This window comes from Ixodes scapularis, unplaced genomic scaffold (assembly GCF_016920785.2).
Source record: "Ixodes scapularis isolate PalLabHiFi unplaced genomic scaffold, ASM1692078v2 PGA_scaffold4__175_contigs__length_147842914, whole genome shotgun sequence".
Taxonomy (NCBI): Eukaryota; Metazoa; Arthropoda; class Arachnida; order Ixodida; family Ixodidae; genus Ixodes; species Ixodes scapularis.
Genome location: NW_024609879.1, coordinates 51,260,888 through 51,281,897, shown reverse-complemented (window position 1 = coordinate 51,281,897; position 21,010 = coordinate 51,260,888). Strand labels below are relative to the sequence as shown.

At 46.1% G+C, this 21,010-nt stretch overlaps 1 protein-coding gene and 1 long non-coding RNA gene across 2 annotated transcripts; both read right to left on the bottom strand.

Moving 5' to 3' along the window:
* Positions 1-12,265: 12,265 nt before the first annotated feature.
* Positions 12,266-12,806, bottom strand: LOC121837583 (the record flags this gene model as incomplete). Its single annotated transcript, XM_042293230.1, has 1 exon — positions 12,266-12,806. A coding segment is annotated over one exon (522 nt), but the record flags the coding sequence as incomplete, so codon positions are not given.
* An 89-nt stretch (positions 12,807-12,895) lies between these two features.
* Positions 12,896-14,757, bottom strand: LOC115316219. The gene is made up of 3 exons (XR_005715614.2): positions 14,706-14,757; positions 13,883-14,024; positions 12,896-12,919 (listed from the first exon to the last, which is right to left on the bottom strand). It is a non-coding gene; the product is annotated as an uncharacterized LOC115316219 (long non-coding RNA).
* Between the last annotated feature and the right edge of the window lie 6,253 nt (positions 14,758-21,010).

Genomic DNA, 21,010 nt, shown 5'->3' with positions numbered 1-21,010 from the left:
ATATATATACATACGTATATACAGGGTCTTTTTTTTATTCTTACACATTTGTTTAAAAAAATCCGTGAAAGCTACACTAACGCGGTTTGTTCAGGTGGGTTATACGACCAGGCGGACATCGTGTGGGTAACTAATCTTTGCGATAAGTCGGCTAATTAATTAAAACTCGTTAATTAACTTTTTAATTAGTGGAAATAGACATATAGTTTCAATTAGAAACTTGTAGAGCCTCATCGAAAACTACTAAATCATCTGTTACTGGAAAGATATAACGCCGTGGAAGCATTTTACGGCGTTCTGTAAAAGCGTTCCATTTGGACGCGTTTCTAGATTTCGGTTTCTTATCGGAGCGCGTAACCACGCCCGCAGTCCTACTCCCCAGCGGCTGAGTCGCGCAACAGACGTGCGCCGTACTTCCCTCCATTTTACGAGGGAGGCGAGGAGGTGACTTCGCGCCGCGACCACCGGGGAGCAGGATCGCGGGCGCGTAGATGCGCTCCGATAAGAAACCGAAATCTAGAAACGCATCCGAATGGAGCGTTTTTACAGAATGCCGCCCGAAGGAAAAATCCATCAATGTAACCTTGTTTGGCAGTCAATGTTTTCTAGTGGACCGCTGACTGTGCCTGACTGTACGTCAAGCATGTCTGACTGTCCAACAAGTTACTCTGACCGACAGTCAAACTCCAGTCAGACCCCGCTTGTCGGATTTCTGATGGTTTCCTGGTGGCAGCCGGCCGCCGCGAAATGCCGTCAAGATTTCTTGGTGGCGATTCTGATTGTACATCGACTGTCTCTGACTGTACGTCAAAAAGGTTTGACGCGTAGACAGACGTTCGGTCAAAGGACGTAAAGCTCGTTCGAATACCACTATTTCATCAAATCTATGAATACGAAAAATAATCTATGCACGAGAAAACGATTTCGGGGCGTGAGCCCATAAAACCGCTGATGTTAGAGATATGACACGCAACCGACCGACAACCTTAATCAGAACTTCAGAAGCCCGCCGAAACGCCGAACTTCTTCGCCGAGCTTCCATGAACGATCGCTCTCGACTCATTTTGTTTGCCCGCTTGCTCCAACCTGTCGATCCTGCCCGGGTTCTACAATGTCTTACGTTTTAGTAGAATTTCTACTCGACAAGACCCAGCCTGTTGTGAGTTCCGACAATGTAAGGCACTTTAGCGGTGTAGTTGAAGACGACAATGTGTACTACTGGGCCGGAGACGCTCCAACGAAAGGAGGATTCTACGACGCGAAACTACTGTGCATGGCAGGGGAGTAGAACTGAAGTACGGCGATGGATGTACGATTGCTTGGTTTAACTGCATATGCAGCCGAAGCACTTTTTAGAGCGATGCACTCATTGTCGGAACCTCTCGCTGCAATACTGAAATGCTCTTGACTCGGTCCGAGAGGTTTAGGCAAGAAAGTTTATATCTTTCTATCAGGTGTGCACGGTAAAAACGTTCCGTAAAAAAACGTAGAGCTTCTCATTAAAAGCTACGGAGAGGCATCCGTAATCTGAAATACGATTGACTTGTCCGTAAATCTAAAGTTACGATTCTTTAAACAACTAAAATTGTTTGCGACAAGCTGAAAATTGTTTTATTTGGTTTAGACTGATAGACAACGGTTCTCACATTTTAAAGAATCATTTATTGCACTGTCAAACAACTAATGATAAACGTTCCGAAACGAGGTGGCACTATTTACCGCTCAATTGAAAAGCACGAGGTGAGATTTTTGTCTAGTATAATCACACTGCCACTATCTCTTCATCTACCCATCTCCGCTCGCTCGTTTTGCTGCCGTTACGGCCGTTAATGCCGCGCTTGTTTTGTCGAGGGGTAGAGGTGCTTGGTGGCTTCTGTGCGAGCTTTCCTTGTTGTTATCAAAACGGTGAGTTTGTTCTGCTCTTTTTATTAACATTGATTGGGGACTGTCATATATACGTTCGTATTTTTGACACTTATTTCCTCGAAAGAAACGAAACCACGGATTTGCGTCGCTTGAAACTTTCGGGTTCAATGACTGTCGCTGCTATCTCAGTTCGTGTTTGACGTTCTTCTCAGAGTTGAAAGCTCAAGTCGGGTGCTCGTTTGAACCTTGTGTCATGTCGTGAGCTCGCTGGGACGCGCGGTTCGTCGTTTGTAGCGATTGGGAGGCTATTCGCGCGTGCTGCCTCGCAAGAGTTGCAGTAAAGCACGTGACAACCCATCGTCTGAGTTCGTGAGTGCGCTTTACGAGTTTCGCATCGTTGTTCGCGCTTCCTGTAGCCTTCTCATTTCGCCGAGGGGTCCATATCGTTTCGTCGAAATTCGTTTCGCGGCAGTACGTTTCGTGGACAACTTTTTATGGACACGTTTCGTCGACACAAACGTTTCATCGACACTCGTAACGCGAATTTCATGCTGCAGGGACGTTTCGCCACTCGTGTATCACTGAAGTGCGCGTAAACCCACACCCCCGCCTGCGTTCACACCGCTTCTCGGCGACAGTCTGCGGCTGCTCGTTACAAAAATGTTAGCCCACCTAACCGACCCGTACAGGTCGCTTCGCGGCGACAGTCTCATGCAGCTTACCCCCCCCTCCCCCCCCCCCCCCAAAAAAAAAAAAAGAGAAAGAAAGAAAAAAGAAGGTTAATTCGAGCTGTCGATGAAACGATCTGTCGAGGAAACGTCGTTCGATGAACTGATTCCCATTGGTGTATCACCACTGCGTACTTCACGTTCACTGGTTGGTTAGCAGTCATAATGCAGCCGATGAATTTCTCATTTCACAGAACGCACTTGTGTCACTGTACGCTGATTCACCCCAACCAGATGGTCTAGCATCATCGTATTGATATTCATTTTTATGCTCATAATATTCTATGTGTATATTAAAGCAATATACCTCCGCTCAATACTTGCACGGCGCCACTCAGGAGGGCACGTAATACCACTGTTCCACGGACTGCAAAATTGTGTGCATTAATCTTGGCTCCTCAGTCAGACTGTTTATAAAGAACATAGCCATCGTTCATGCAGTTTCAAATTGTCTGAGATGCAAGCTCATATTATTTTCAGGAGGTGTCTTCAACGACAATTGCTTCCTTGTCACTGAGCATCGGCCAATGTTTAAAGAGCCTATGCCATTCTTGAAGGCGGTATACGTCTTGATTGGAGCTTTTTAAGTGTTGAATTTATCTATTCAATGGAAGCCTTGGCCACTCTCGAGTTTATGCAAATGTGAGAAAATCTTGAAATGCGTCAAGTCCACAGGATGTGTCATAGAATGACATAATCTAGATTACGCTATCATTTATCGTGCCGTAGCGCCCTTTTTCGCAACTCGCACAAACTTTTGAGCTGTACTCATTTTACAAAGAATTACGCTGCTGCACATTTATAATGAATTGATAACGTGGGAACACTGGTTGTCATTAGGCTGTAACTTTCAAGGCAGGGAAGCATGGTTATCTTGTATAGACCAGCACGCAGCACTGACGTCGCACAGCTGCGGTGGCGCTGTCGGCGGCACAGCGCAGACGCTTCACTTTATGCGAATTTGGTTTTTGCGTACGCACAGTGCTCACACCTGGTCTGGCCGACGCGGGCTTGCTTATAAACAGGGTGTCGGTCTATAGATTGTGTGCTTGTTCAGCAGTCATTCAGGTTTAACATGTTCCAACACTACCATAGTCTGACTTGATAGTAGAAAATAAGTGGCTTCACCTTCACCAGGCTGAGTATGCTTGAAGCAGGCATGGCATTAATGTTAGATGATGCAATATATCCTCCTAGACCAATCTTCCAGATCAACCTGGAGAAGGGCATGAAGAGAATGGGAGCAGTGAAGCGAACGACGGCCCAGCTCAAAATTTTAGCGATGCTGAAGGGCTTCAAATGAAGTCTCCACAGAAATCCCTTGAACCTGTATGTTTTTTTACGGTAAGTGCAAATTTGAATTCCTACACATCGTGCATGTACCTAAGAGGAAGAAAACTCTAATGTGGCTGATGCCAATCTTTTGAGAAGCGTAACAAAGGGCTTTGTGAGTATTCAGAACTTTCAAATATCGAAGCGAATGATGTCATATTTTGTTTATACTTTCATCGGATAGGACGGTTCGGCAGTTGTACGAATTTTCAATCTGAGAATGCTCCAGGACACACCATCGTAAAAAAGCAACTGAAACGACTCACAAAAGCCCACACAGAAGTCTGGGAACTGTATGCAAATAAAACTTATTTCAACTCGTTTATTTAAAACGGGAAGGCATCCTGTAATTGTAACCAAAGATAGTTGATGTGGCGATCTATGTTGGACTTTCCAGAAACTAGAAACAGAAGTGACGTACCGGCAGGAGGAGCGTAACCAAGCAACGGCGCGCACCGCGAAACCGCCCTCTTTGACCCCGCAGGGGGCACCTGTGAAAGCAGGTGTTTGGAGAGTGGCGTCTCCACGGACCCCGAGCCCCGCAGGGGGCGCCTGCACCTTAGGTGCTAGGTGCTTGGTGAGTAGCGTCACCACGGACCCCAGCCACATTGGCGAGACCACCGACCATGAGTAAAAAGTGGCTAAAACCCACCCACGTCTGGCTGTGCGTGGCGAGCCCGTGTCCGGGGAAAAGGGCATCCTGGTGGTTGAGCCGAGCCCGGGGTAGGTTTGGACCCTTCGGGGCCCCCCGGGTGAGGCAATACACCACTTCGGCCCCCACTTCTCGTAGACGGGAGTCCTGGTAAGGCCCGGCCAGGATGATTCAGTCTAGTCGCCTTTTCTTCTACTATCCCCTCCAATCTTTCACCTTTACCTTTCCTGTTTCTTTTACTTCTCTCATTTCTCTTATTCCTTTTTCACCCCTCTTTGGCGGCAAGGGCTAACCTTGGGTGGCAAGAGACCTCTGTCTTGACCAACACTTGGGTATAGTTTCCCGGCAGCACTGTTAGCGTAACGTCTCCAGCCAAGCTCACCTTGTTATGGTGCGTTACCTAACCCCTTGTTGGGCTCGGTGGTGGGCGGTGCACCGCGGATTCCGAATACTCTTTTCCCTTCTATAGCGCCCCACCCCTCTAAACCCCGTTAAGGGCACGCCCTTAAAAGACGGTGCCTTGAACACAAAACTTTTGACAAAGATCTCGAGATAGAATCCTTTACAAAGTTTTTTGTTGTTCACTCTCTTGATGAACAGAAGACAGTTGCGAAGATGTCACCTTTCATTTTAGCCAAAGTTCTAGAGCACCTTGTAGGGTTTTCCTACAAGGCCAAAAAACTGTACTCTGGAGACCTCCTTGTGGAGGTAAACACAAAAAAACAAAGCGAAGCACTCCTCAACTTGACTACCATTGTTGACGTAAAGGTGTCGGTGAGTCCTCATCGCACACTTAACACCATTCGTGGAGTCCTCTCCGAAGATGACTTTTTGTACACAAGTGAAGAGGAACTCCTCGAGGGACTCAAAAGTTCAGGCGTTGTCGCTGTTAAACGCATCATGTTTCGGAAAAATGGTGAACAGGTTCCTTCGAAACATGTTATCCTGACCTTTGAAAAGCACACACTCCCAGAGACCGTCAAGGCAGGATACCTGAACTGCCGCATTCGCCCTTACATCCCCAACCCCCAGCGGTGCTTCCGTTGCCAACGTTTTGGTCACGGAGCACGCAGCTGCCGAGGGAAGGAGACGTGTGCAAAGTGCGGCAGTCAGGGCCATGTTTCTGACATTTGTGAGGAGGCTGTGGCCCACTGTGTTAATTGCGGTGGACCACACCCCGCTTGCTATCGTACATGTCCCTCGTGGAAGCAAGAAAAAGACGTCCTTACCATTAAAGTGAAGGAGAATGTATCGTATTCAGAAGCAAAAAAGCGATTCTCCTTTGTGTCAAGGGGGAGTTTTGCCGACGTAGTGCGCAGGGGCCCAGCACCACGTTCGGAGTCGAAGGCCATCCAGGTCTCTCCCGAGATCTTGGCGGCCGACCTCAGGGCCCCAGCTCCCCAACAGGGACAGCGGCAGCTTCCCCCAGTCCCTGGTGATAGCACGCGTGCTGCCCCTCCATCCAGGGACAGGCCGGCAACAGCCGCGCCTTCTCCCTCTCCTAAGTCCCCTCCTAGGGAGAAGGAGCGAATTTCACGCTCTTGCTCGCTGGAGAGGGCCCCCCTACCAAAGGAGCAGCATGGAGCCCATGCAGCTCCAGTGAAAGGAGGGGACAAGACGAGCTCGGGTGACCCCTTGCCCAGTTTGTCCACCACTCCTCCAGCCGGCCGGGGTCGGGGCTTGCCCCCCCGTGGGCCGGGCCGAACAAGCTCCATATCTACTCCAATGGACACTTCTCAGGAGGGAGAGATGCCAAAAGATGTTGACACTCTGTCCACTCCTGGTTCTGACCAGGATGGCATGGAATGGGAGACACCCTCCCGCAGATCCAAAAAGAAACAGCCTGTAGTACCGCCCAAATGATGACCCCGTCAGTAGCCGTATTGTGGCCATATCTTAATTTTTGTTGGCTCTCCATGGTCTTATTTATTTACTATGTTTCACTGATTATATATTTACATATTTACACACCTTTTAATAGATGACGAAGTTACATTTTATGCAGTGGAACTGTCGCGGTATTTTAAGAAACATTGATGATGTTAACTATTTCATGAATGAGCTTCGGCCCATCGCTCTTGCTTTGCAAGAAACCCACCCTCAATCCACTTCTTTTAACATTTTAAGACATCATCAAGTTTTTAGGAAAGACCGTCCTGCTTCCCCTCCTTCTGGTGGTGTTGCAGTGGTTGTGCAGAGTGGAGTCGCTTGCTCTCAAGTTCCACTCTGCACGCCTCTGGAAGCTGTTGCAGTGCGTCTCCTCGTGGACCGCCTTGTAACAGTTGTCTCTTTATACTTGCCACCAAATGTTCCTTTGAACCTCCAAGAGCTGCAGGGACTTGTAGGACAGCTTCCTCAACCTTTTTTAATTTTAGGCGATTTTAACGCTCATCATCCCATGTGGGGTACTTCCCGTCAGAACTCCCGTGGTGGTGTAATTGAACGTCTTTTATTGTCTTCTGGGCTGTGCCTTCTTAACGGGAGAGAGCCAACTTTTTTTAGTGCGGCACACAACTCATTCACATCCATTGACCTTTCTATCGCTTCACCTTCATTACTTCCTTGCTTTTCCTGGAAGGTTCTTCATAACCCCTTTGGAAGTGATCACTATCCAGTTATTTTAGAAAGCACCATTCCATTGCCTAATCTTTTAAAGAGGGTCCCTAGGTGGAAGTTAGACAAGGCTGACTGGACGCTTTTTAATCTTCACTCCGCTTTAGATCCTTCGATTCTATCTTCTATGTCCCCTGAAAACGCTACTCTTTATGTTACAGAGCAGATACTAAGGGCTGCTCAGCAGTCCATTCCACAAACATCTGGTAATAACCCAAAAAATGCAAACCGTGGTGGAATGAGGAGTGCGCCAAAACCCGAACGGACCAGAATAGGGCGTGGGGCCGATTTCGCAGATACCCCACTTCATGCAACCTTGTTGAGTTCAAGCGACGAAAAGCTAAGGCTTGTTGGACTAGGAAGCAAGCAAAGCGGAAGTCATGGATGAAATATCTCTCCTCTCTAACTAGTTTTGTCCCCGCCAAAGAGGCCTGGGACAGATATCGGAAAATAAATGGAGATTATAGGTGCTTTGCTATCCCAACGTTTAATGCTCCTTCTTCATCACTAAGAGACATTGGTAATATACTCGGAGAACATTTTTATGATGCATCTAGTTCGGCCAACTACAGTATTACTTTTGTACGGTTGAAAGCTTGTGCGGAGCGACAAAAACTTGTCATGTCGGGAGGAAATTCAGCATCTTATAACCAACCTTCTACGCGATGCGAGCTTGAGATGTCCCTTAATGTAACTAAACTCTCTGCCCCTGGGCCCGATAATATTCACTATGAAATGCTTGGCCACCTTTCTTCAGAATCCCTTGAAAACCTTCTCCTCTTTTTCAATATTTTGTGGAAAAAAGCATGCTTCCCTCAGGCTTGGAAACATGCACATATCATCCCCCTTCTAAAACCCAATAAAGACCCCTCACAACCATCAAGTTATCGCCCAATTGCCCTGACGAGCTGCCTCGGGAAAACGTTTGAAAGGCTTATAAACAGGCGACAAGTATACATGTTAGAAAGCCAGAGGGTCCTTGATAATAATCAGTGTGGATTCCGCCAAGGTCGATCTACCCTTGACCACTTAGTGCGCCTGGAAACTGTGATACGCGAAGCATTTGTAAACAGGCAGCACTGTGTTGTAGTTTTTTTCGACTTAGAAAGGGCATATGACACAGCGTGGAGGTATGGGATTCTCCGAAACCTGTATGCCTGTAACATCCGTGGCCGTATGCTACGATGCATAAAGGAATATCTGATGGACAGGACTTTTCAAGTTCGTCTCGGTTCAGTCCTATCTGATTCCTTTGTTCAAGAAAACGGAGTCCCTCAAGGGGGTGTTTTAAGTGTGACTTTATTTTTACTAGCAATGAATTCACTTGCACGACTGCTGCCACCTTCAATTACATATTCTCTTTATGCTGATGATATACAGATTTCATCATCATCTTGTAACCTTTCCAGTTGTGAGCGTCAGTTGCAGTTAGCCATAAACAAACTGTCAAAGTGGGCCGACGAAAATGGGTTCAGGTTCTCTGTTTCAAAAACGGTCTGTGTGCCTTTTTCTTTGCGCCGTGGGTTGTTTTTGGGTCCATCCCTGGAATTAAATGGAACCCTTATCCCAGTTAGAAAGGAGCATCGATTTCTTGGTGTAATATTTGATAAAAAGCTTAACTTTATTTCCCACCTTAAAGCGCTGAAGCAAAAATGCCTTCAGTCCACAAATCTGTTGAAAGTTTTGTCTCACAAGTCTTGGGGGTCTGATAGAAAATGTATCCTGCAGTTTTACAACGCCCTTGTACGATCCCGTCTTGACTACGGTGCAGTAGTGTATGGATCAGCGCGGCCCTCTGCCCTTAAAATGTTGGACCCAGTTCACCATCTCGGCTTGCGACTGGCGACAGGAGCCTTCCGGACGTCGCCCGTCCTCAGTTTGTATGCAGAATCTAATGAGCTGTCCCTTAACAAACGACGTACATATCTTAGTCTAACATATGCTTACAAGATTCTGGCCGACCCCCAGCATCCGACGTACTCTTCACTTACAAGGTCGAGGTTCTTTCGCCTTTTTGAAAATAAACCAAGCATTGTAACACCGTTAAGCTTCCGTATTGAACATCTTCGCACTTCTCTGCACCTTCCTCTGGACCAGGTAAGCCTCGTTAGGAAAGTCAGTGGCATTCCACCTTGGAAAGCACAGCGAGTTGAATCCGACTGGTCTCTCGCGAAGTTTAACAAGCATGGGATTTCCCATGCTGTAATTAAGCAAGAGTTTGGTGAACTGCAAACTAAGTATGACGGTTATCTTCATGTTTATACTGATGGTGCCAAGACCTCCTCTTTTGTCGGTTGCGCTGTGTATTCTGAAAGCTTCTCCAAGGTTCAACGACTTGATTGTGTTGCCAGCATTTTTACTGCGGAGCTCTATGCGGTATCAATGGCGATTGAATATATTATCAATAGTAAAATACTGAGGGCAGTCCTATTTGTTGACTCTCAAAGTGTGATTCTTGCAGTTTGCTCTCTTAAAGACACTAAAAATATGCTTGTACAACAAATTCGATATAAACTTAACTCCGCTTTGCATGGAGGTCAAAATATAAAATTTTGTTGGGTACCCAGTCACATTGGCATACAAGGCAATGAAGAAGCCGACAGGCTTGCAGGGTCTGCCGGTAATCTTCCACAATCTCTCTCGTGTTTACCCTATCAAGATATTAAGCCCTTGGTGAAGTCCTCGATTCATCATTCTTGGCAATTGGAATGGGACATGGAGTGCGATAACAAGCTTCATGTTACCAAACCGGCTTTGGGAGTTTGGGAAAGCTCTTCATGCAAGTGCCGACTTCATGAAACGTTGTTGTGCCGTTTGAGAATCGGACACTCATTTATAACCCATAGGTATCTGCTTTCGGGAGAAGATCCACCAGTCTGCGATCAGTGTGGTGATAGGCTCACTGTTTTGCATATCTTGTGGTTGTGCCCCAGCCTTGAGCCCAAGCGCCGCATTCATTTCCCTGAATTTTTTCAATATCATATCCCATTTCATCCTGCTCTTCATCTGGGCGAGAATCCTCTGGTCTCTTTTGAACGAGTAATAGAATTTCTTGGTAGTGTTGGCCTTTTACACCGATTTTAGCTTTTTGGTTATCCGTTTGTAAAACCCACTTTATAGTACAATGAAGCCTAAAATTTGTTTGGCGCAAATGGCCTCGTAGCTATTGCGCCATAAACCCCCAAAATCTCTCTCTCTCGCCCTCTTTGACGCCGTGACGACATTGCAAGATTGGCGTCTGTCACTCACTTGAGAGGCGTCAAGAGCCAACCCCCGCAGAGCGGAAGTAGCTACGCTGTCCCCCTGCCGTACCTACGCTTTCTCGGCGGTACCTATCTGGAACCTAGTCCCTACGCAAGCGTCCGTTTCTCTGGCAACCGGAGGAGCATTTTCTGCTTTTAGTCAAGTGATGGCAGCCAATCCCTTGCGGCGGCGACCTTCACATCGGCTCTATTTTAAAGAAATTTGTCAAACTAAAAAAATACACGTGTTCTATTGAAATAAACAACTGATTTTGTAGCGGTTCCAGAAAATATTAGATAGAGTAAACTCGCATAAAAGGCTAGAACAACACGCGGGACGCGGATGAGCGCCTAGTTCAAATTACTGGCGCTAATGACTGCTCAAGAAACAGTAGGATGTGGCCTCTCTGGTACGTGGCGCAACTAAGCTGAGCCCGGCGCTGTCCAGAGACGACAAAGTTCGTCTCTGGAACGAGCTAACCTCCCGGCTCAACTTCCTCGGGCCTCCGAGGAAGCCTCCGAGGAAGGAGCCGGAAGGTTGGAAACGCTACTGGGCCATGCGGGTGTCGAAGGCGCGGGCGCGGGCTACGGAGCTGGCGAAACAGGCGAGGTAATTTGCGCAGTTTACTCATAGTGTGGACCAAGCTATTGAATTACTTCCTTTACCCGCAGGCAAACAGGGGGCGGAGGCGCCCGGGTGCGCTCGCTGGCATCATCATACTCACGTTTTTGGCGCTGGTGGGCGAGGACTCGCCCCTGGGCGCTCCCGCGTTTTCTTTATTTGAAACCAAGAGGTCTGCACTCTAGCCACAACTTGCCACCCGCCTGAAACTGGCCTCCGGGTTTGCCATTTTTCTTTTATCGAAATAAAGTGGAGATTTGGGCCAGTTTGTTCATTGCAAACAGAAAAAGCGCCGAAAAAAACACAGGGACGCAGCCGAAGGGAAACAGGACAAGGTGCACTCTCAACTGAAGTTAAATTTTCAATAAACTTCAGTTAAGAGTGCATTTTGTCCTGTTTCCTTCGTCTGTGTCCCTGTGTTTTTCGTTTGTTTGTTTTCTTATATCATTGTTGATCTCAACATGCCTCTACTATGGAATCTGTCATGCTTCCATGTGTGACAAAACACACACGAAATGGCAGTGTGCTGAATTAAGTGAAGTCCAGTGTGAAATAATGACTGTGATATATCCTGGATAATGATAAGTAATTTATACGGTGTTTAATAGTCCATTCTCAATTTTAAAGAAAGTATTGCAACCTGTGCTTTCAAACATGTTTATTTTTCATTTACGGCATTGTTGTCAAAAAAAGAAAGCACTTTCAAAGACACTGCTTGTTGTCTTCTTTATACATTCAAATTGACACAAATTCAATATGCGATTATCGAGTAATACACCTGGCCCTGTGGTAACCATAATAGATTGTAAAATGGAGCAGGGCAATGGAAGTGTAGAGAAAATGAATTGATGTCCAAACCCGATACGAACAATATATTGCATTAAAAGAAGCAAAACGGGTCTCACCAGTAGCCTCATTGAGTTATCCGTTTCCTGCAAGGGCGAGCCAGATGCTCTGTTGGCTAGCTACATAACCCACAAAACATTCTGTTATTGTTCCAGGCATTTTATGAACCCTGCTTGCAAATAAAAAAAAGCTCTATCAACATCACCGTGATGCACCGAATAGCATTTCGGAGGCGGTACTACATGTCCGTAAAGGTAACACGGTGGTTGTGCGAACTGCGCAAGGCATTAGAGTTCACACTGTGGAGCTTATGGACGGCCTTGACTGAGGAGCAACACGTCAGGCACATACTGCCACGGGGGGCTTCTCTGGTGGCGAGGGCGTCAGTCGAGTTGAGGACGACGAGGGATGCGCTGTCGCCGGTGGCGTCCCTGGTGTGCAGGAGTGCCACCGTGGCGAGGACGATGAGGGGCTCCCTGTCGCCGATGGTGTCCCTGATGGGCGGGACCTCCTTTGTGGCGACGAACTCCTTGGCACTGGTGGTGTCCCTGGTGGGCGCGACTGCCATCGTGGCTTGCGTGAGACTCCGGGGAGGCACTGCTGTGGCGGGTTCGGAACTGGGCAACAAGGTGATGCCTCAGAGCCCTCCCCCTGTCCGAGAGGCTGACCCGAGGGTGGGCAGGAGCTAGCCTCTCGTCATCCGCCACTGACCCCTCCGAGCTCGGCCCAGACTCCAATCCTGGCTCGTGAGGGTCTGGTTCTGCCTCCCTCGATGAAAGGCACATATTGTGGAGCACTGCACAAGACGATATAATGACGGTGGGTGTTGTTGGATGATAATACAGAGTCCGGTGTCTTTGCAGACACTGGAATCTGCTTTTCAACAGCCCAATGCAGCGCTCCACAATGGACCTTATCGAAGAATGTGCCTTATTAAACCGGCCGCAAGCGGTGGAGGTCGCGTGGAATCCAGGGACAGGGGTGATGAGCCAAAGTTCCAAGGCATAGCCGCTGTCACCTGCAGAGGCGGAGAAGGAAATGTATGATATTAATGCTGTTTTTTTTTTGTTTTTAAAGAATACTTCAACGACAGTTGAAATATACCCGTCGTGTTCAGAAATAGGCTCAATATGATCCACAATACCCGTAAATGACAATTGCAGATTTGTATTTTGAGCTTGATGGCTGTATTTTTCGTTATAAACAGCCCACACTGGCAAGCGCTCGGAGAGCAGCCAGCTGAGAGCACGTCACATCCAGTGCAATTGTGATGTAGTTTATCTCGGGAAGAGCAAAGCTGCGGCGAGGCAGACGTCGTCAGGATGCCCTAGCTGTTCCAGCAACCAAAGCGGTCGAAGCACGCCAGCGATCGGGCCACCGCAACTAACCCCAAAGCTGCTTTTGTGTGAATTTTGAGTGACGGGTTAATCTTCTATCATCTTGGGACACACAAAAGAGAGTCCCGTTGAGTGTGGAATTCCTCCCTCCCCTTTTCTCTTCTGCTGGCCGTAGAGCTGTCGGGATGGCGTCAGGTTCAAAGCATGTATAGTTCTACGTAAGACAGTTATCATCCCTACCTATCAAGGTTCCTAGACGGGCATTACAGCTTTAGCGACATCTAGAAAATGCTCTTTGCTAATTGCCTAATTTATTTAAATGCCTTTTAGTGCCTTTTTTAACAAGATATTGATGAGTTCGATGTGATACTGCTCTTTTGAACACGTATAGACCAAAGAATAAGCACCGAAATTTCGTTGTTGTATCCCTTTAAAATTTCTCACAACTACGCAGGTAAAACTGCTGTTTGCAACCTTTCCCCCCTGTAGTTGACAGCTGCGTCGGAGTGTTTCCAAGGAGACGTGTCACAGGTATGGCCAGAGCGCATGCCAGTTATCCATGTTTGGAACAATATGTGTGATATTGTAGCCTATAAGTGGTGCAGAGCCATCATGTACAGAACCAACAAATGGAGTATGCTTACCGAGCAGGAGCCTGCCATCGTCTATCAGCCGGCCTTGCTCGAAGTTGCTCCAGAGCCACGAGCAGCGCCACGCGAAGGAGTTGTGCACCGACCCAGGATACCGTGGGTCGATGCTCATCACCCGGCAGTCGGCGTTACACACCTGCAATAGTGAGACATATATAGACATTAGTTCAACTGAATCCACAAACAGTTGATTGTACTCATTGTCATGGAGCCCTGTCAAACACTATTTACATGTTGAACAACACACCACCATAAATTATGTGGTTTACAAACTTAAAATATTAAGACAGCGCGAAAAAACGACGGAATATTGGATGAAGGAGGACACAGACAGAGCGCTGATTGTGTTACAAAGATTACATTAAATATGATAAATAGCCACTACCTTTGATCCACGTAATAGTTTAGGCAAATTTGTTTTTTTCTTCAAAGGAGAGTTTACACTTTATCATGCAGGCCAGGGACAGATGCTTAAAAGCCTAACACGACATGAAAACAGAGATCGAAAGCTTTTCAGCTAACAAACCCTCCCTTCCTTCGTCGAACAAACGCTTGTGCGGGGGATGAATGAGTACTAACAATTCATAACTCTCTAAAATGGCATATCCACACGGTATTAGCGTTACGCTCTTTTTCAAACCCATTCAGAACGGGCATTAACCTATAACTAAAAGCGCGAGCTAGCTGCTTTGGATAAAGCCCCGGCGGCTGCACGAGCGCTCGTGCAGCGAGCGCCCCAGTCAAGCCGTTCGCGCTTGCAGTCTTCTTAGTTAGTTCATGCTGAGGTGAGCCGTAGTATATATGTGATCATACGTACCTCCATCGCGTTCAGAGCGTAGAATTGTTTGCGGCACCAATACGCCGCCTTCGTGACGGCGGGGTCGTTCTGTGACGGGCCGACGATGGTATCATCGTCCCGTCGACGCAACCGATGACGCCGGGTATCCTGCCGAGCCGTTGGAAGCCCCTCTCGACGTCTTCCCTCTTGCCGGTTGCCTGGGGAAAGTCGATCCAGCCGCGCCGGATCCCTAGCCCGCACAACAATGCCGACTGTAGCCTGATTCCTCGCTATGTGCTCGTCGCTCGCCACCATGCTCTGAAAGCTCCCCACACAGTTTCCTGCCCGTGGCTAAAAGCGAAGTGCGCACAACACTTGCTGTTCCACAGACATCACCTTCCACGAACCTCGCAGCCTCAGCTCTGGCTCCTCGCGCAGTTCGTCGCACAATCAACGGACCACATTCTTGGTGAGACGGTACTGCCTCCGAAAAGCTTCCTCCGGTAGTTCAAAGGCATCGCGGTGTCGCGGTCTTGCCGGTGGAGCCTTTCCGGAGGGAAACAAAAAGTTGAACTATAGAAAGACTGTCGCTCTGCCTCCGAGACGCCGTGTTTCCAATTTCGCTACCGCGAAGAAACCATCGACAGACTCGTTCCCTTTTCAGACGAAACACCGAGGAAACGATACGTCAAAGTGTTGTCACTTCCGGTGGGGGCGGTTCGCCGTCTCCGCCCACATTTTCGTAGGGAACCTTCGTCATTCGAGCCTCAACCAATCGGACGCGATGTCGTCACTTCCGTTTCTTTTAGGAGAAACGAAACATTTGTCCAACATAAGTCCCCTGTAAAATATGTGAGCCCCCAGAGCCAATACATGATTTGCTGCGGTATGCTGCTGTGAACCGGTGATGCATGCACGCAGTGCGAGTGCTGCAGTGTCAAGGCAGATGTGGGCGACATGATATGGTATTCATATCCCGTGTTATTAGGAGTCTGCGTCTGTTTAATTACAGCAACCGGCATCCTGCCACTTTACAAATTATCTCCTTGCAACTTTTTTGCCCCTTGCTCTCGCACAAAATAATTATTCGTTTGATATTTAAATTTATTATTATTAGAGGGGGGTGCAACGATTTTATGATTAAGATAATTTGCATCTCGTCATTTTTACGTTGTTTATCACGCCCCGGAGGATACAGAAAACATCTCCTTCATTAAGAATGTTGCGATTCCACTGCATAATCGCAAAACAAAAGCCAAGCTTTTTCCCCCACCTGCAGCCGCAGGTGGCAGCCGAAGGAACTACGGCTAGACGATTACGTGCCCTCGCTCGGTTCCAAGCTGCAGCATAACGCCCGCTAATGTCAGCACAGAGAGGTAGAGGAAGCGTCCTCCGAGATAGCACACGGGAACCTACACGGCACTCCGAATGACGTCACTAGGAGTGCGACCAGGTGTGACCCTGAAGACTGGGAGTGAGTTGAGGGGTGCCCGAAATGCCAACAGCTGTCTTTTTTTTTTTTTCGCAACACCTAGGATGCGCAGCCGAAATCGGTTCCCTGTTCTTTACTTCAAAAGTGTCAGAGAGCAACCTTCACAAATTTTGACTGAAGTCCGGAAATCGTTGCACCCCCCTTTAAATAGTAACTTTTAAGCTTTGAACTAAGTGAAGCCTCATGGTTCTTTCTTTTTGTTTTATAGAGGTTTTTCAAAGCACAAGTCGGCCGGTCTGCCAGCCACCTGCAGCCATGCTTGCACTGCATGATTACTTAGCATGTCCAGTGCCAACTGCTATTTAAGCTGCTCTAACCTGATTAAATTGACAGTCTGACAATCTTGTGTCTTGTTTTTCAGAAAATACAGTGTGCACCTCAAGACATCGAGCTATGTTTGAGGATTTAACCATTTGAACCAGTTGAATTACGGAGTCAACTTCGCTTTTGTATTTTTTTATGATAAGTCTCCAGTCTGAGTTCTTACAGAATGAGCATGTCCCTGAGGGGGAGGCAACGCTGATGTAGCTGATGTAGCTGATGTCACTTTTTCGACAACTGTTGTAGCAATATTAGCCACATCTAACATGTTGCCCGTAAAGCCCCAGTTTGAACATGTATCAAGCCTTTTTCTAATGCATATTTTAGTAGATTATGAGTTAACATCAAAATGGAACTGCATGGTTTATTCTTGTTTTGTAGAGGTTTTTCAGGGCACAAGTTGGCTGATCTCTTGCAGCCTCCTGTAGCCATGCTTGGACTGCAGGGTTACTTTGCATGTCCAGTTCCAACTGCAGTTTAAGCTACTCTCACTTGCTTTAACTGACATTCTGACAGCCTTGTGTATGTCTTGTTTTTCAGAAGATACGAAATGTCGAGCAACGTTTTATGATTTAACTATTTGAACAAGTCGAGTTACGGAGTCAACTTCGCTGGTGTAATTTCATGGTAAGTGAAAAGTGAGTTACTACAGATCGAGCACGACTCTGAGAGGGAGACAACGCTGATCCAGCTGGTGTCACTTCCGACAAGTTTTGTAGTAGTGTCCGTCGCATGTAACATTGTTTTGACCCCAACTGGTGTTACTATTCACTATAGCTAGATTCAAACCTAATATGCTAAATTCATTTGAATCTAGTTACTATGGCTAAATTCAAACATCGGTCACCTGCTGCTGGCTTTTTGTAGCCGATGAACTTGGCAAGGTTGAATCGCAGGTAGTATTAACTAGTGACACGTTGCAAGCAACATATTGATGTAACAATTGTTTTCTTGGTAACGCTAACTGTCACACGCTAAGTTTGTGGGAAGTAAGTTCTGTATCACGTTATTTTTACTGAATAAAAAAGTAGCAATGTTCTTTTGGAGTTATTTTTCTAATCTTTCTAATTCCAGTTATATTGAGGAGCATGATCTGATGCATACCTTATATCTAGATTGTCATGGATAGACAATGACCAAAAAGATTATGCACTTCGGATTATGGATGACAAGTGCCAATGACAAAGCGCAGCTGGCAATGCAGAGAAAACACTGACAACAGATGAACAAGGAGAATATTTTTTCTCAACTCCCTCCAAAAGTTCTGCTTACAGTGAGGAGCAGTGGTGGAGAAAGGTAACCTCAGAGGCAATGGCTTTGTGTACTGTTGAGGTTGTAACCAGGAACAAATCCTTGTGCATGCAAGCCATTCCACCGAGTGTGCCAGTTGAAAGCTTTTTCAGCGATGGAAATGGATGTGCTTGCTTTCAGTAATGTAAAACTTTTGGATGAAAGTTTAGAAAAGCAACTGCTGCTTCAGTATAAGATGTAATAACACTAATACAGGCACTTTGTGCAAAAAACCTGAGCATAGCCGGTTCCTAGTTTTCCTTGTTTATTTGTTTAATAAAAGAAGTAAGGTAAGATAATGGAATTACCTCTTAGGAGTAACTATTATAGGCTACGTTTTTCTTAAATAGCTTAATTAGGTAGTTTTTTTATATAAAGTATCTTGCCTAAGGCGACAAATATTGTAAGGGTCCTCTAATTGCATAATGTTTTCGCTTAGTTTATGTCGATGCCTACAAGGTCTTGCTCTAAGATTTGAAATCTGTTTTCTTGTATATTCTAACACATTATAAGGTGACCTTTAAGTAAAGGGAACTGCATGGTTCTTAAGTCTTGTTTGTAGGAATTTCTTTGAGCACAAGTCAGCTGATTTCTGGCAGTCTCCTGTGGCCATTGTACTGCAGGATTACCTTGGATAGTTATAGCCAGCTACGATTTAAGCAACTCTCATTTGTATAGATTGTCATTCGTGTTTGTCTTTTTTTTCCAGGAACTACATTTGGAATTGTACAACGTGGAGCAGTTCTTGACGATTGGTCACTTTGAAAAAGTCATTTTGTGGAGTTGGCTGCACATGTTTTTAGCTGGCAAGTAAATAGTTCAGTTTTTAAAATCTAGCATGTCTGAGAGAAAAGCAAACTTGATGTGACTGACAGCACCCTTCTGAAAACTGTTTGGGCAATATTGATCACATCTAACCAGGGTTTTTCCCACGGTGGGTGGCAGTGGTTTCGCTGTCCACTAGTCCTGCTAGCCGCCCAATTCTTTGAAAAATGTCTTGTGGCCTTCATGTCTTGGCACAGAAATCGCTGTGCTCGGTGGACTTCTGTGCCAAGACATGCAGGTACAGGTCCCCACAACCCAAATTAATACGACTTGGTCGAGGTGCACGCAGAAAAAAGATGCGGCTGCTGCCTGTGTCCCCCTCCCCTGCCTGTGTCCCCCTCCCCTCCACAGTCATAGTCGGATATCTATTTGTCCACAATGTATGGAGAAAAATCTGTGTCTAACATTTATTCTATCCTAACTTGGACAGCTTCACTAGATCAAAGGCCACAGTTATTAAGAAGGCCTTCCACAAGATTGGCTTTTTCCTCGTCTGTGCAGATCCGATATGGTCTCTATAAATTAATTTTATGCGGTTGGCTTCACATATTTATTTCTTGTAGATATAAAATAACTGGTGTGATGAAAGTTTTATGGTACCTTTTTTTTAATGGGTTGCTCGTCTCGGCTTGACCTATTTTCACTTTAAATTCGACAGCATTTGTGGGCGAACCTTTTTGTCACTTTTCACCAGTCGGTTGGTCTGTTTTATGGTTTGTGTGACCGATTTGACTCCAGCACAGGCAACGGCAGAGGCACATGATGACAGCTTGGTTTGTATGAGCGCTCATGCAGAGAGAAAGCTTTTTAAAATCGTGCATCTGACCCTATGCTTTTGTCAGCTCCAAATCCAACTTGTAAATTGGAGTTTATGGCATGCAGGTACACCAAAATGCATCGTTCGCACACATCGAAACAGTCTCTTAGAGAAAATTATGAAGAAGGGTCCGCCTTTCAACGGGCAACAAAAGAAATGCGCAGTCAGAATGCGCTGACGAGGTGGCCAAGCAAGCTCCTTGAGTGGGAGGCACTTGGGGTAAAGGGAATGGCTAGATCACATTTTGGGGGTAATCAGGTGCACAAAGTGTGGAGCTTGCAAACAGACTTGCATGCCATATATAAATACTCTGTAAATTTTTACCACTCGCTCAACTCAAAAGCGTGTGCACAGGTGTGTTCAAACGTGGGTAGGATGGAGCTCCCAAATTGTAAGATTGGGGACTGGGGACTAAGCTACTGCTTAGTCCCCAGTTTTTGATAGCAGTTTTAGTACACATGCACTCTTTTACCCGCTCAGTTCTGTGAAAACCTTCAGGGATATCTAAAGAGAAAATCAAGTTTCTATGTTGCCACACTCTAAGCACTCTAGGCTGACCACCTGATTCGACAACGAGAAAGAGTGCAACTAGCCCTTCGTTCTAATGGGAGATTTTGAGTGGCTGCCCAAACTTATGAAAGTCTGGGATATGAGCTTAGCCAGTTTTACATAGACTCTTCTGCAACTTCTCATGAACCTTAGAAATAAAGCATTACTCAAACTGGATTGAGTTTTCCGGTTAATTCAACAGTTGTCAAGAAATGCTTCACATTATAAACCAAATCACTATTGTAATTCCGGCCTTGCATTTTTTCTAAGTTTCGAACGAATTTAGGATTTGAAGTGTATCGGTTTTGACTAAGGAACAGGAGAACAAGACCCTCAAGTCAAACATTGGTTTTAGATATCGGGTCACAGGATGAACAATTAGAGGCAATGTCCATTTGACTTTTGTATAAGATTCATGGCTAATAATTAAATGGACTGAGGGGGGCTGTGTTTTATGCACAAGCTCAATTTGCACATGTTCTTGATCTGATATAGATATTTCATTATTTTTTCTCTGTTTCCTCTTTAGCACATCATGCTACATGCAGCATCTGAAAACAAAGGCCAAACACCATAGGGGGCTCTACTTTGGCTCTTCAAGGACCCAAATAAAGTGTTCGAAGGTACTTTTCTTATTTTCTCATCAATTATTCAGGTGACATTGCATGATTGCTGCAAGCAGCATAGGAAAGAGTACTCAATATTCGTTTAAAGAGATCCTTTTCCATTTCAGAATTCTGTAACTTTTTTTATAGAAAGCCTGGTTGTATCAGCGTCCTAATAAACATTATTTTATGTATAGGGCAGCATCACTAAGCGACTGGCTGTTAAATGAACTGGAGAAATCTGCACCTACAAGCATTAAGCTCATATTCTTACCAAAGGTCTATTTTAGCAGTGAACACCATTGTGACATGTAAAGGCACAGCTCCGTCTCTGTGGAATGTGAAAACAGCATTCTCTTTATTTTCAAGCATAAGTGCCGACGCAGATGAGTGAGAGTGACGTTTGGTGTTGTCAAGAGGGTGCTTTATATCGCTGTTTAAAAAT